Source organism: Salminus brasiliensis, chromosome 17 (genome assembly GCF_030463535.1).
Source record: "Salminus brasiliensis chromosome 17, fSalBra1.hap2, whole genome shotgun sequence".
Classification (NCBI taxonomy): Eukaryota; Metazoa; Chordata; class Actinopteri; order Characiformes; family Bryconidae; genus Salminus; species Salminus brasiliensis.
This window is the reverse complement of record NC_132894.1, coordinates 3,320,025-3,335,752: the sequence shown is the minus strand read 5'-3', so window position 1 is coordinate 3,335,752 and position 15,728 is coordinate 3,320,025. Positions and strand designations below refer to the sequence as shown.

At 44.3% G+C, this 15,728-nt stretch overlaps 1 protein-coding gene across 16 annotated transcripts in view; it reads left to right on the top strand.

Annotated features, from left to right (window-relative positions):
* The window catches only part of ptprsa (protein tyrosine phosphatase receptor type Sa), a 311,006-nt gene extending 297,042 nt beyond the window's left edge, over window positions 1-13,964 (top strand). For all 16 annotated transcript variants that reach the window (XM_072659946.1, XM_072659948.1, XM_072659947.1 and 13 more), the window contains 5 exons: window positions 953-1,079; window positions 1,800-1,925; window positions 5,096-5,250; window positions 7,558-7,693; window positions 9,228-13,964. In XM_072659946.1, the coding sequence (XP_072516047.1) occupies window positions 953-1,079; window positions 1,800-1,925; window positions 5,096-5,250; window positions 7,558-7,693; window positions 9,228-9,296 (613 nt within the window). In that variant the 3' untranslated portion in view covers window positions 9,297-13,964. The remainder of the gene's footprint in view (window positions 1-952; window positions 1,080-1,799; window positions 1,926-5,095; window positions 5,251-7,557; window positions 7,694-9,227) is intronic.
* The last annotated feature ends 1,764 nt before the right edge of the window (window positions 13,965-15,728 follow it).

Sequence of the window (15,728 nt, the reverse complement as noted above, 5' to 3'; positions counted from 1 at the left end):
CAGTAATTAAATAATTAATAAACTAATTCATTCATTATGGTGCCTTCATTGTCATTTATACTCATGCAGCAGAATGAGATTCTTCTCCCACATGTCCCAGCTTAGAAAGCCAGGGTCAGAGCACAGGGTGTTAGCCATGCTGCAACACCCCTGGAGCAGAGAGGCTTAAGGGCAGCTTAGTGGACAAGCCTGAGATCTAGAACCCTTTATTAAGTCATCCAAAGACATCTTTAACTACACTGTATGGACAAAAGTATTGGGACACACTCTTATCTTATCGAATTCAGCTTTCAGAGTTTGATTCAGCCCCGTTGCCCCAACAGGTGTATAAAATCTACATCAGTGAAAGAACGGGAGGTTCTAAAGAGCTCACTGAGCTCCAGCGTGGTTCTGTATGTAATAGGAGACACGGCTGCACCAACATCAACAACAAGTCAGCTGGTGAAATTTAGACCTTCCCTCCTAGATCTTCCTCCATCAGCTGTGAGTGGTGTTATTATTGAACAGTGGAAGCGTTTAGGAGGAACAGCTCACAGAAAGCAGCTCAGTGTCCACCGAGTGTCCGACCATGTAAAGTTACAAGGCGGGGTCAGGGCCGAGTGCTGAGCTCAGTGTGACAGATGCGTATAGGCTTCAGTATGTGTGTATACCTGACACAGCCCATCGTTGTTATTCTCAGTGCTCAGTTTTACTCAGCATTTGGAGCTTCCTCAGCTCTCAGTACATCAGTGCGGTGATTAGAGCAGCCTCTCAGAAGGCTGGAAATCGACTCGGGTGTGTTTTTCAGAGCTTAATTGAACTTGCTGTGTATGAGTTTTGGGGAGACGCTTTACAGATAATACAAATGCTTTGCCTTTGCTTGTGAGATGTGTGTGTGTGTGTGTATGTGTTTGTTTTGTAATTACGTCTTGGCTTGTGCTTCTTCCTTATGTGTGTGTATTTGTTTGTGCAGGCAACAGAAGGCCTATATAGCCACCCAGGGCCCATTAGCCGAGACCACAGAGGACTTCTGGCGCATGCTGTGGGAGAATAACTCCACCATCGTGGTGATGCTGACCAAGCTGAGGGAGATGGGCAGAGTGAGTGCAGGCAAAGTGTGGAAGCTCTGAGCCAAGCAGCTGGGAGCCAGAGGCCCTGAGCCAAAAGCTGCTGCTGCTGCTGCTTCGTTGCTTTTCACTTGTTGGGTTGCTGTTCTGTAGCTAAATGGATGAAGTGGAGGAATAATTAACACAATTAATCAGATCCCTTTCGGATTGAGTTTTGATGCCAATGCACACCTTCCAGTGCAAGTGAAGAGGTGGAACAGTCAGAGATGGTCTTAAAAAAGGCTTTCGGCCTCAAATCACATTATTATAGACCATCATTAAGGTTTTCTACTGTAGAAGCTCCAGATCTCATCAGAACAGATTAAGCAGGTGAACATAAATCCAGTAAAAATGGGAAACAAGAGCTTCTCATTCTGAAGAAAGAAAGTAGTGAGATCTTGTCTGTGAGCTAGTCTGAAGAACAGAACTCGGTTCCTCCAGGTTTCTCCTGGACGCGCCCATCATCCCCCATTCATCATCAGCAGCAGCAGCAGCAGCAGCAGCTCACCTGATTTACCTTCATTAAGCCCTGATTTACCACCAAACCAGGTGTTGATCTGAGGAGAACTCTAAATAACACTAGACTCCATAAGAGAGGAGAACTTTGGAGATGTTCTGATGAAAACCTAACCTGGTGCTCTCCTTTATCTCTATTATGAAATATTACTGGGACTGACATTGCCCTTGTCTGTGTGTGTGTGTGTGTGTCTGCAGGAAAAGTGTCATCAGTACTGGCCAGCAGAGCGTTCTGCCCGGTATCAGTACTTCGTGGTGGACCCCATGGCCGAGTACAACATGCCCCAGTACATCCTCCGCGAGTTCAAAGTTACAGACGCAAGGGTAAGTCAGACCACACCCAGCACAGCCTCTCAGAGCAGATTCCGAGATTTGAGACGGGGATAACTTGGGGCGGAGTTCATATGGATTTAGGGTGGAGTCTACTTATGGCATCAGGACGAGGTCGAATCAGTCATGGCAGAACCAAGGTGAGCTCAGGGCAGTCAAAACAGTCACTGAAGAATAAAGTTAAGCATCTTAAGCATCAGGGCGGAGCTATGGCAGAATCAGGGCGGAGTCAGAATGCAGTCAGAGAGAAGTCAGGCTGTTATGAAGGGGAGGAGCTAAGGCGGAGTCAGGGCAGAACCAAGGTGAGCTCAGGGCAGTCAAAACAGTCACTGAAGAATAAAGTTAAGAGCTAAGCATCAGGGCGGAGCTATGGCAGAATCAGGGCGGAGTCAGAATACAATTAGGGAGGTGTCAAGATTAAATCAAGGGGAGGAGCCAAGGTGGAAACAAGGTGGAGTCCAGAGCCAGGGCAGAATAAAGGTAGGAATAATTGGGGTAGAGTTCATATGTATTTGGGGTGGAGTCTATGTGAAATTGGGGTGGGGTCAAGATGGAATCAGAGCAGTGAAAAAAGGGGTTAGGGTAGAATCTGGGCGGAGTCAAGACGGAGTCAGGGTAAAAATGAAGGTGGAGGCCAGATAGAACTAAGGCGAGGTCAGGATAGAAACAGGGCGGATCGACGGCAGAATCAGGGTGGTGTCAGGACAGATTTAGGGCGGAGCTATGTCCACAGCCTTTCTGCTAACCCCTGCAGAAACCAGCAGTGTGTTTAAGAACCAGCGCAGTGCTTTCCCTCCGGAGTGATTATCACTTAACACTCCTTCAGTGTCCAGCCAACACACACTCTCTCATTCACACACACACACACACTGGACAGGCTGTGTTAGCTTTAGCAGCAATTTAATTGTGATTGAATCATCAAAGCGGGTCTCTCCCGCAATCAGGCCTCGGTGCCGACCCATATTAAAGAGCGCTGTAATCAGAGGCGGCCGGCCTGAGAGGACGGTGAAGAGGGACGGAGAGCGATATGGAGGACAGGAACTGAGCTACTCACGTATTCAATCAAACAAAACAACAAACACTGCCCTAAAAGCTGTTCCTCAGGGAATGGACACCGGTTCCACAGCAGGGGAGAGGAGGAGTGTGTGAGACAGAGAGTCAGAGACAGAGAGGGGGGGGGGGTGTAGAAGGGAGAGAGAGATAAGCACACACTGGGAGAGAGAGTGAGAGAGGAAAGGTAAAGGGAGGAGGGAGGTGTATAGGGGAGAGAGATAAAAACAGACAGAGAGAGAGGGAGGGGAAAGAAAAGAGGGACGTGAAGAGAGAGAGAGAGATACAGAGAGAGAGAGCAAGAGATACAGAGAGAGAGAGCAAGAGATACAGAGAGAGAGAGCAAGAGATACAGAGAGAGAGAGAGAGGAAAGGTAAAGGGAGATGTAGAAGGCAGAGAGATAAAAACAGACAGATAGAGTGAGGGGAAAGAAAAGTGGGAAGTGAAGAGAGAGAGAGAGAGAGAGAAAGGAAAAGAGGGAGGTGGAGAAAGAGATACAGAGAGAGAGAGATAAGGAAAGTGGGAGGTGTAGAAGGGAGAGAGAGATAAGCTCACACTGGGAGAGAGAGTGAGAGAGAGAGGAAAGGAAAGAGGGAGGTGTAGAAGGGAGAGAGAGATAAACACACACTGGGACAGAGAGTGAGAGAGGGAGTGAGGAAAGGTAAAGGGAGGAGAAAGGTGTAGCGGGGAGAGAGATATAAAAAGAGACAGAGAGAGAGAGGGGAAGGAAAAGAGGGAGGTGGAGAGAGAGATACACGGAGAGAGTGAGAGAGAGGGGGCAGGTGGAGAGAGAGAGAGATACAGAGAGAAAGAGAGGGGGTGAAGAAAAGAGGGAGGTAGAGAGAGAGATAAACAGAGAGGGGGGAGAGGGAGGTGTAGAGGGGAGAGAAAGATAAACACAGAGAGAGAGAGAGGGAGAGAGAGAGGGAGAGGGAGAGGGAGAGGGAGGGGGGAAGCGATGGTGCTCTGGCTGAGCTTTCATTAGGCCGAGGCGGAGTGTGTTTGATGTGCGGGCCGAGCTCATACATTTTTTGGGGTTGAGTGAGCAGGGTCTCGCTCTCTCAGCTTTAATTTGCCCTTTTTCTGCCTGAGTTCAAAAACATCCCTTATTTTCAACCTCCCTCTCTCTCTCTCTCTCTCTCTCTCTCTACCCCGCTCTGTCTCTATTTCTCTCTTTCTCTCGCTCGCTCTTTTCCTTCCTTCTCTTGCTCCTCTGTGAATCGGGCAGTGGTCTGTGTCGTACCCTTCTTTGATTTCCCAGCAGGCCTCTCTCTTTCTCTCTCTCTCTCTCTCTATTTCTAACTCTTTACCCCCTCTCTCGGCCCCTCTGTCTTTATTTCTCTCTCTCGTCTCTTCTCTCACTCCGCTCATCCGTCAGGCCGGGGGTGATGGGGCCTCTCTCGCCTCTGTCCGGCCATCGATCACCTGCCCAGATCCTTTCCAGTTTAACATCGTCTCCAGACCAGTGTTACAGCACGCACACACACACACACACACACCATCGATTTAGCCCTAACTCACAATCACTGCAGCCAGAGACACAGAGAGAAAGTGTGACCGTATCGGTGGCCCCTTCTCTAACAGCGTCAGGATTTATGAACTCATTTAACCCCTTAAACTCTGAGGGGCTGTGTGTGAGTTATAGCTACAGGACGTTCACACACTGGATCCATAATTACTGACTGGTGTAGAATATTTCGAAAATTTACTGGACATAAGGAACAGTTCAGCATCTGTCTGCTGTACAGTTATGGTATCGGTCCAATTTTGTAAAAGTTGTTCTTTACATTGTGTCAAAATTTCAGGATAAATGGACCAATAGAAACGCTCCAAATGACTTGGAATGGAGTATTTTTCCGCTGACTTCCATTTAAAGCTGAGACGTTGCTGTTTTTCTTGCGACAGCGATGATATAAATTCCTCCACCGTTTGTAAATTAGCACTTGTAAATTTGTGACCAGCGCAGTGGTGTGGGTGGGTGGAGTTTCCACAGGTTCCACCCATTTTTTTACTGCGTTGTGATCAGTGAGTGGATACAAACAGATGAACTGTAATGAGATAAAACAGCTTTGGTCAGATATTTATGCTCCCTCCCCACCCACATCTCTCTCAGGATGGACAGTCCCGGACTGTGCGGCAGTTCCAGTTCACTGATTGGCCGGAGCAGGGTGTTCCCAAATCCGGCGAGGGCTTCATCGACTTTATTGGACAGGTGCATAAAACCAAGGAGCAGTTTGGCCAGGATGGACCTATCTCTGTCCATTGCAGGTGAGAACACACATCCTTTCTTAATTATTATTATTATTATTACTATTATAGTAGTGCACACACACACACACACACGGTACTGTGTATTTATATGGCTTTGCTAAGTCAATACAGAGTCTGACAGAGCACAATTGGCCGTGGGTATGAATTAGCGGCTGGGTAGATGGCGCTCTCTCCCCTCATCACTCTGGCTCAGGCATCTGTTGGCTGGTGCGGTGGAGCTGGGGACCCGCAACTTTCCTCCAAGCGTGTCGGGGGCCTAGCCAGGGTTCGTCCGGGTCCTGGAAGAACCTGGAAAGTCATGGAAAATAAACATCTACAAAATCCAGCCCTGAATAGTCAGAACCAAACTGGGAGAAAAACTACATAGTGACTCTAATCTGCTGGTGATCATAGTACACTTTGATTGATCAGGGCTCATTTGCATATTACAGTCCTCCAATTGCCAAAGTCACAATAACCAGAGTGATATATTGTGCAGCTCTACTTCAGCACACTCTGAGAGAGAGAGAGAGAGTGTGTGTGTGTGTCTGTGTGTGTGTGGCAAAGGTTCTCCCTTGTTTGCTGGTGTGTCTGCTCACATAAAGAAGTTATCTCCCAAAGCCCTGCCCTTTAGCTCCTCACACACTGAACTGCTGCATCCTGTCATTTCTCTCACAACTCACACACATACACACACACGCACGCACACACACACACACACACACACACACACACACACACACACACACACACACATTATTCTGGCTCAGATGGCCTTCCCTTTCCTTTCCCCCTTTTTTCCATTTCATTCATGGATCTACTGTATCTCCTGTTTTTCCTTTCCCCATGTCACACACACACCACCTCTATTAATCTCCAGCCACCCCATTCTCTTTCTCTCTCTCTCTCTCTCTCTCTTGCTCTCTCTCTCTCTCTCGTTCTTTAATGCACTCTCGCGCCACTCATCTCGCCTCACTACCCCCCCCCCCCCCCCCAAAAAAATCTCCTATCTAATGGAGTCAGTGGATTTGGTCATTAATTGCCTGAGTGTGTACAGTAAATGGAAGTGTAAATCCTTTTATTTGCAGCGTCTCCACGCCTGTCACGTCCCAAACCCCCTCTGTTCAGATGGGCTTTGACGAAGCCTAGAAGCCGTGCCAGAAAAACACTTGGAAAAAAAAACACACAAAAAAAACTCCTTTTCTGTGCTGGGTGGGCGGGTTTGGGGGTGAAGCTGAGGGGCGTTAATGTCAAAACCTCTCTCTGTCACGCTGTCATGCAGAACTTAATGGGTTTAAAGCAGCAATATGTAAAATAATACCTTAAAATAGCAGCTTTTTAAATTATAATTAACAGGGAGAACGGCACCTAAGTCATTGTCACCCTGAGCTGGGACGCTGCTACTGTGGACTATGGAGCTTTGGTGGTGGAGCTGCAGAAAGAGAACCTCTCTCCAGAACTCATATTAGAGTCAAATCCTGTAATATTACTTTACCACCTCAGCCCGCATGCTTCTCATGCTTCATTCAGATTCTGCTTCTCTGTCTCTCAGCTTGCCCAGAAAAGCATGTGTAAAGTGCGTCCTTTAGGTGTGGCTGGTTTAAAGTGCAAATTGCATTTCCCGACTGTAGGGGCAGCCCAAGAGCAGAAAGCTCTACCAATTCTTGCATATTGCTGCTTTAATGCTGATGTTTTTCACGAACGTAGCGCTGTTGTGGCAATCAGTGTGTAACTATTCTCGTTATCTCGTACGACATAGAAAAGCAGGAGCTGCTCTCGTTTTGACGCACCGAGCTCTTTCTTCACGTTCAGAACTTCTCCTCCATCCACATTTGCGTTGATCCGGCTCTTTATTTCCAGCTTTGCCGAGTGGAAGTGGCGAAAAATAAATCTGTTGTCATATCAATTATCATTCCATGGGTGAAGTGGGAGTCTCTTCACGGCAGAGCAGCGGAGCAGCTTAGCGCGGCAGGCCCGGAGTATTGCGGGATCAAGCCTAAAACCCCTCCTATTTCAAGCGCTGTCAAAAAGGAAACGGCTTAGTGTGTGTGTGTGTGTGTTTGTCTGTGCCTATGTGCTACCAGTTGTGTGCCACCAGTGGTGGTGTCAGAATGAATGTGGCTCCCAGTAGAACCAGCACGTGGAGAACATCATGACTGCTGATTAGATGCTCCTAGGAGGGTTCTGGATCACTACCTTCTCTAGAAGTCGTTTAGTAGCATCCTCAACATCATAACACCCCGCTGCACTTTAATAAACAAGGCAGGAGCTATAACAGCTGTCAGATTCTGATTGGTCCGTGTTTCTTTGTGTCTCTCGATGCAGTGCTGGTGTGGGGCGGACCGGAGTCTTCATCACGCTCAGCATCGTGCTGGAGCGGATGCGCTACGAGGGAGTGGTGGACATCTTCCAGACGGTCAAAATGCTGAGAACTCAGCGGCCAGCCATGGTGCAAACAGAGGTGAGATGCTGGCCTTACTGGTCAAACACACCAAGCTGTGCTTGCAAGTTTATACCCCACCAGTTAGCTTGTCATTTTCTCCCAGTAACAGAATTATCTCCCAGGCTGAGCTAATTGGTGGGGTCAACACTCGGCCATGCTCTCTCCGGGTGGGTAGATGGCGCTCTCTCCGTCTGTTAGCTGGTGCGGTGGAGCTGGGGTCCCAGCGCTTTCCTCCGAGGGTGACGGATGCCTTACCGTCCCAGTGTCTGGAGCATTGCTAGTGTTAGGGGTAGTTACAAACTTTATTAAAATGTATGTACCATTAAAATTATTAGAAAGAAAACCAATACATAAACAAATTAAAATAAAGGTGGTTCGAATGGCTCCTTAAGCATCACCATAGAAGAACCACCTCTGAGCTGTGGAGCAGTGGAAGGAGAACTGTGTTCTCTGGAATGATGGATGAAGCTCCATCCAAAAGTGTTTGGATGAGTTGGGGATGATGAGGTTGGGTGGTGATCATTATCCAACATCCTGACCTCACTGATGCTCTTTTTACTGAATGCAGTCAAACCCTCATGAAATGCTCCTCCTCCAAAATCTAGTAGAAAGCCTTCCGTCTTCCCTGGCCAGTAGAAACAGTTACTCCAACAAAAGCAGGATGAAACAATGAATGAGCAGGTGTCCCAATACTTTAGTCAAAACAGTCTAGCTTAAATTATCTATAATATTGCTTTAGTTGGCTACCTTTAAGAGTTTTTTTTACTTGCCATCATACAATTTTTGTCACTTTCCAAAATAACTCTGATTTCAATGCTTTGTCTAGACTCACAGTACATAAATCATTTTTATGTAAATTACGTAAATTATTTTTGTCCTGTGTTGTTAAATGTTAGCATATCAAATTTAATCACAAGACTGTTATGTGGGTTGGATCTGCTTCTCTACGTTCAACCCTCCTCCGTTATCCGGACTTGAGACCAAAGCAAAGTGACATTAAAAGAGACACTTCAGTAGAGTTACGTCGTTTTTTGTTTTTTTCGGGGTGAGTGAGTGACTGAGACTGACTGAGTCTCACTGAACACTGCATTTATATTTACCCCCCGCTCTGTAAACAGTGGGCGGGGTTAACGGCGACTTTGGGCACATGCAGTTCATATGCAGGGTGGACGTGGAGCGGTGTGGGTCTGCTCTGACTGTGAGACCGAGCACTGTGAGTGTTGTGGGGGACGGGGCTTACGGCAGCCCCCGCTGCTGAGGACCGTAACTGAAGGACAGTCTCCGAAAGTCTCCAATAACACCAGAAAAAGTCGCTAGATTTGTCACCAATTTTTTTTTTATAAAAAAGGGGTCTGAAAAGTCGCTAAGTTTCAAGCAACACTGTCTGATTGTACAGATGCAAAAACAGTATCGACCACTAGGTGGCATCTTGGAATTATATGCAGGCACCAAAAGGAAAACCCCATGTTAAATTGGGCAGGCCTTAACACGTACAGTTCCCCAGGATGACACCCTTATAAACTGCCCTGTTTTCTCTCTGCTTTGTCCACAGGACGAGTACCAGTTTTGCTACCAGGCAGCTCTGGAATACCTAGGAAGCTTTGATCACTATGCAACGTAAAAAGCCATCTTCTTCCCTCTTCCCAGCACCCCCCTCTACAGCCTCCTGAGCCATAGAAACTTGCTTGAAACAACTGAATCGATAACAACTACACAACAACAACAACAACAACAACAACGAGAAAAGATCAAAGACAAGAAAAAACAAAAACCACCATCTGCACCGGGGGTGGCTTCTTCTTCAACCACCATCCCAAAGCCAAATCCCAATTGGACGTAGACCCTGACGGGTGGCCGAAACCGTCATTTTTAGAAAAGTCCCCAATCGGAAACAATACTGTACACAGTCCCTGTACATCCTGACTCGCGAGAGGGTACCAAACGCATCGGCTCAGGCTGCGGGGCGGGAGAACGATCTGTACACCGGACCGCTAACTTTACCTCAAGTGTTCTGATGTGGAGGATATCGTTATTAATCTGTATGTGGACTCGTATTTCCAAATCCTGTAAAGATACAACAACAAAAAAACAACAACACGTAAACAAACGAAGAGAGGAAGTGCAGCAGGAAGAAGCAAACGGAAGGAAGGAAGGAAGGGAGCGACAGCTAGCAGGCATCTGCAAAAGGTCCGGACCACACCTACCTGTCTGTATCAGCCAATGAGCTGGAACTAGATGCCTCGAGAAAGACCTGTTTGATTGACTGAGCTCAGATCCTTCTCCTGTGTTTACAAAAGTGAGGGGAGGGGTGGGGGGATGGCCATTTCCAGACAATTGCTCCACCCTTTTAGACACGAAGAACCATTTGAAAGCTGAATCCTGGACCCGGCAGCAGGGAAGACGCTCTGAACTAACCACCCGGTGCGGAGGACGCGGGAGTTGCTTTTCAGGGACATCGGTAGATAACGAGATGCGTAAACGTAGGATGCTACTCTATGGCAGCCTTCTCCTCCATTTCCAGCATCCAGTCGGAAAATGAAGGTGACTCGTGGAAAGGGGAGAGTTATCCGAGGAACCCAAGACTTAATTTGATCACCTACCATGTGTGTTTCCCAGCATTCAAGCTGTGGGCAGTCTTTCATCGGTGCTTCAGAGGACAGAGCTAGCTACCCTTTCTTTATTTTACTTCTATTTTGGGGGAAAATACACCAGTGTAGCTTCATCTGGAAACACCTAACCCAGGGCAGGAGGCATCGCTGACCATCGCCAAGGGGGCGTGAGGGCTGAAGGATTTGACTGCTGTGTGCGGTGCGGTTATACAGCTCGAGATGATAGAAAGAAACGAACAGGTTTTGGGCTTTTTGCAGACTTGCGGTGACTTTTTTACATCTCCAGTGACCAGTGTTCATTGCCATGGTTCTGACTGACTGTCCTCAGACTTTTTTTTTTTTTTGCTTTCTAAACCAATCATGCTGCTTTAGCTACGTGATGCTGTACGTGTTGAGAGGAAGGCTGCCCAAAAGAGAACGACGGAGAACGGAAATTGGAGAAGTTATTATTATCTTCATGCTCTCATCTTCTGTGATTCCACCCACCTGGTCCCTTTGTCCTGAAGAACGCATGGGACGTCATCAGCTGTTCCTCACCGCTTCTGGAGAACACCCCAATCTCCCGAGGTCGAGGCCCTTCCCACTCCCATTCCACTCCCGCGGCAGTCCTCCCATTCTTGTCTTGTTTGAGCAACCGACCGATCTGGATACACTGACCCGGACCACCAACAGCAATGCCAACAATGCCAACACCCACAAATGATGACGGTAGAAATCTCACACCTCGCACAAAACTTCGCACCCGTTTCCGATATCGTGAGTTGGACTCGCGCAGGTGTGTGTGTGACGGGGGAGCGGAAGGAAGCTTCTCGTTCCTTCTTCGGACTTTGTAGAGGTCAGAAACGGTGTGTGTGTGTGTATGTGTGTGTTCTGGGGAATGCTTGAACAGTGGGTTCTTCTTCTTGGAGCTTTCAGATTAGTGCATACTAACTGCGCGATGGAAGGAGCCGTGTGTAGTCTTTCTTATTTCCAAAAAGCCTTATTGTTGTAACATTATATGAAAAAAAAACAAAAAACAAAAGAACAATGACATTGTTTTATGTATTATGATGATGATAATGATGATGATTACTGTTATTTTACTTTAGCAGACTTTTTATTTCTCCGTTTAGTTTTATATCTGAGATACTCCTTCCCTTCCCTTTTTATTTTCTTTGTTTTTTTGGTTTAAACTAGGAGGAGAAACAAAAAAAAGACTCATTTGTTCATATTATGTTAAAAGACATTCTATTTTTTCACTATAGAAAATGTTAGGTATGTGTCCGTGTGTATGTATGTATCTATGCATACATGCGTAGACTATGTATACATAATATACATTCATACGCCCTCACATATACAGTATATTTAAATGCAGAATATAAAAAATGTATCCAAATGTTAGTATGAATAGCATTTTTGTATCATTTCTCTTTTGGTTTCACCCATAAACATGTATTTTTATGATTTATGAACCTTTTTTATTATGATGATCTGGTTGGTGAAATGCAGCCTGATCGAGGAGACCAGGCCATCATTGGTTATTATTTTTTTTTTTTTTTTTTTTTTTTGGGGTTATTTTCTCGCCGCCAGAAGGTGGCAGACGGATGGCATTTCGATTGTTATTGTATCTTCAGTAGTATCTAGTATTAGCTAAAAGTATTACTTTTTTTTTAAAAAAGGAAACGAAAAAAAGGTCGAATTTCTTTACTAAACATTGACTTGAACATGAATAATTGTTTCTTTTTTCAAATTTATTATTAAGCTTATGAACTGTATCTTTCAACCTCCCCCAATCCCGACCGATACTTCGCCCCTCCTTTTTTTTGACGATTTAATTTTTCATTTTTTTTAAACTTTCGCAATCACTGATTGATTTGATCATCCGCTTGTTATATATATATATATATATATATATATATATATATAAACAATCCTGAATATAACAGATGTAAATAAAACAAATATATATTATATGTATTTGTATAATTTGACCCTAAAGTTTTCTGTCTTTGAACAACAACAACAAAATCAAATGAAAAAAGCAAAAAAATGATTTTTTTAATTTCTGAATTTTCCAGCTTTCTCTGAGGAACTCTGAGGTGTCCAAGTACGACTTCCATCTCCGATCCCTTTTGACTTCACTTTTGAATTTTTATCATTTATTTTTATCCTAATTATGTGTTTATAGCTTTTCGGAGGAGCTCTGGCTGCCCACTACAACTATAATACCCCCCCAAATAATACACTGCATTTCCATGCATTCGGGCCTTGTTCACGCTGAGGATGCGGAGTTAACCCCTTCCTTACAGCCAGCTGCGCAGCTCCCTGTTTCAATTACGTACGATCTCTGGAAGGTGCGGCTGTAGACAGCAGTGTGTGGGAAAAGCCACGTATGTACGTGTGTAGACTGATGTAGACTGATGTAGAGTGTGTAGACGTACTGAAGTAAGAACGATGCCTTGAGTGAATGTGAATTCGGTGGTGTGTCTAATCGCATCACAGCATGGGTGAGAGACAGTCATTCAGCATGACCTCTCTCTCTCTCTCTCTCTCTCTTTTTCTCTACACTGCCAGTCTACAATCATAAAGTGATGCCTTGTATTTACTCCTCTTACATGTAGACCTGTGATCATTTCCACAAGGTTACACTCTTCAGTCTGTAACTCATTATTATTATTATTATTATTATTTTATGTAATTTGAATTTGAGTTATTTTGGTTCTTAATGGGAAAATACTGCATAAATACTGTATATATTTCCCATTTCTGGGCTTTTTTTTATTACATTTCCCTCATTTTCTTTATTGTTTATAATAATTTGGTTGCTAGTTTGCTTTTTGTTTTCTTATTTTGTTTATATTGTTCGGAAATAAAATGAAAAAAATAAATAAATACAATTAAATACAACATTTGTCCTTTAAATTTACTTCCTTTTGGCAATTAAAAAAAATGTAAAAAAAAAATCGAATTACCAAAATATATATACTATATTCTTCACGTGGAAATGATGTAGACTTTTGCACCCAGTAAACCCAATCCATCACTTTTTGCCAATGCTACTGGCTGCACTGCTAAGCTCTACCTGTGTGCAGGTACATCCCACACTGCTCTGCTGGCTTTTCTGTTTAATTTGATGATTATTTTTGGGCTTTATTTGGTTTTGTTTTCTGAGGGATTTTGGTAAGGGACCTTGATGTGAAGAGAGAGTCTGGAATCTGGACCGAATTCCAGCGCTGCCTTGTGAACTGTTGGGAGTCGGACACGTTTCTCCATGAACTCTGGAGACCCGGAGAATCAAAGGACACGGCGCTCCTCGTAACGCAGTGACTCTGACGTTGGTCTGCTGGAGCTGCAAAAACAGAAAGCTGGCAGGAAGCTTTGGAAGTTAACGTGGTGACTTTTTGACCTGGCATCCCGACCTCACAGCCGAACACATGAACTGTGGGAACGATTAAGGGGGAAAATAGAAGAACCAAACCAGTACAAACAAAAAACAAACAAACAAACAAACACGTGAGCGTATTAACAACAAAACACAAAGAAGAAAAAGCCAAAATTCAGAAGTGAAAATAGTTTTCTTTGTACGAAGGCCAAGTGATTCTGCTTTCAAACTGTTACTTCTAATTGAAACAATAATTGGTTTAAAACCACTGTGTATGTAGATATGTTGACTTTGTATTAAAGAAATGTTGTCTGAAGGATTGCTTCCACTGCTGGTTTTCTTCTGCACCGCAGACACTCTGGAGCTGATCATTAGGATTATCCAAGGACAGATGTTATGAAAGCCACTCATTCATTATAACCCAGGTACCACAGTGCTGTTTACCCATTGCTTTACCTTTATTTCTGTACAATTATTCTACACTCTTTCAAATACTGGTGCTATGTCCAATGCCATAGAAGAACCACTCTAAAATTGGCAAAGAATCTTCACCTCGTCGAAAAAATTAGAACACCCCATGAAAACATGTCTTTTTAACATAAACTATATGGACAAAAGTATTGGGACACCTGCTCAGTTGTTAAAAATTGATGCTTTTGTTGGAGGAACTGTCTCTACTGTCCAGGGAAGAAGGATTTCTACTAGATTTTGCACCGCTGTGATGATTTGAGCCATTTTGCATTCAGCGACAAGAATTAGAGTTAGTGAGGTCAGGATGTTGGATGATCAGTACCCCACCTCATAATCCCGAACTCTCCAACTCATCCCAAAAGTATTGGATGGAGCAGATCAATATACAGCTCAATGCTGCTACTAGCCCACGCCTGCATTAGGCGGTATGGTGCCAATAGGTTCATCAATGTTTATCTGCTCTAGAGAGAGTCCTATTCTATTATCACACACTCTGCTACTATCCTACAACTTACCTGAAGCCCCCTGACCACAACATTAAAACTATGGTGGACATACATGTGTCCCCAGTGTCCTCCCCTTTTGAAAACTGTGGTCACCCTATGTAAGTTTTATCATTTATTCGTGTTAATTAGAAAATGTATTAAATAGTTACGTCAGGCTTTATGACGAAAGCTACCGTTTATTTAACCAGAAAGACGGACGCACCAAATGAAACACTTATTTCATTTTGTCCGTATCACGCAGGCTTCCTAACACAGCTGTAATCATATCTGGCAACTTGACAGAACAATCTTGGTAACGTCAAAATTTCACTTGATGTGTAAACCGATGACATCTTCATTACACCACAAACGCAAACACCGTCCCCCTCAGCTTAGCATTCCCCGATTGCTTTAGACAGATACTGGTTAGAAGTTTTTTTTCTGATTCTTTCAAGTAATGATTCATGGCGAGATGCTACTGAGCAGCGTATTCACGGAAATTAGGCTTGAATTTGCATGTTTACCTTCCAGCAAAGTCTAAACTCTTCATGGATTCGGCCTATTTGGTACGACAAGAGAGACAAACACTCACCCACTCTTTTTCACTTTGTCACTGCCATATAGTGTAAGTATGGTACTGTATCCCAATCTAACTCAATTAAAGAGCTGAAACTGTACTATAGTGTAAGTATGGTACTGTATCCCAATCTAACTCAATTAAAAGAACTGAAACTGTACTATAGTGAAAGTATGGTACTGTATCCCAATCTAACTCAATTAAAAGAACTGAAACTGTACTATAGTGAAAGTATGGTACTGTATCCCAATCTAACTCAATTAAAAGAACTGAAACTGTACTATAGTGAAAGTATGGTACTGTATCCCAATCTAACTCAATTAAAGAGCTGAGACTGTACTATAGTGAAAGTATGGTACTGTATCCCAATCTAACTCAATTAAAAGAACTGAAACTGTACTATAGTGAAAGTATGGTACTGTATCCCAATCTAACTCAATTAAAAGAACTGAAACTGTACTATAGTGAAAGTATGGTACTGTATCCCAATCTAACTCAATTAAAGAGCTGAAACTGTACTATAGTGAAAGTATGGTACTGTATCTCA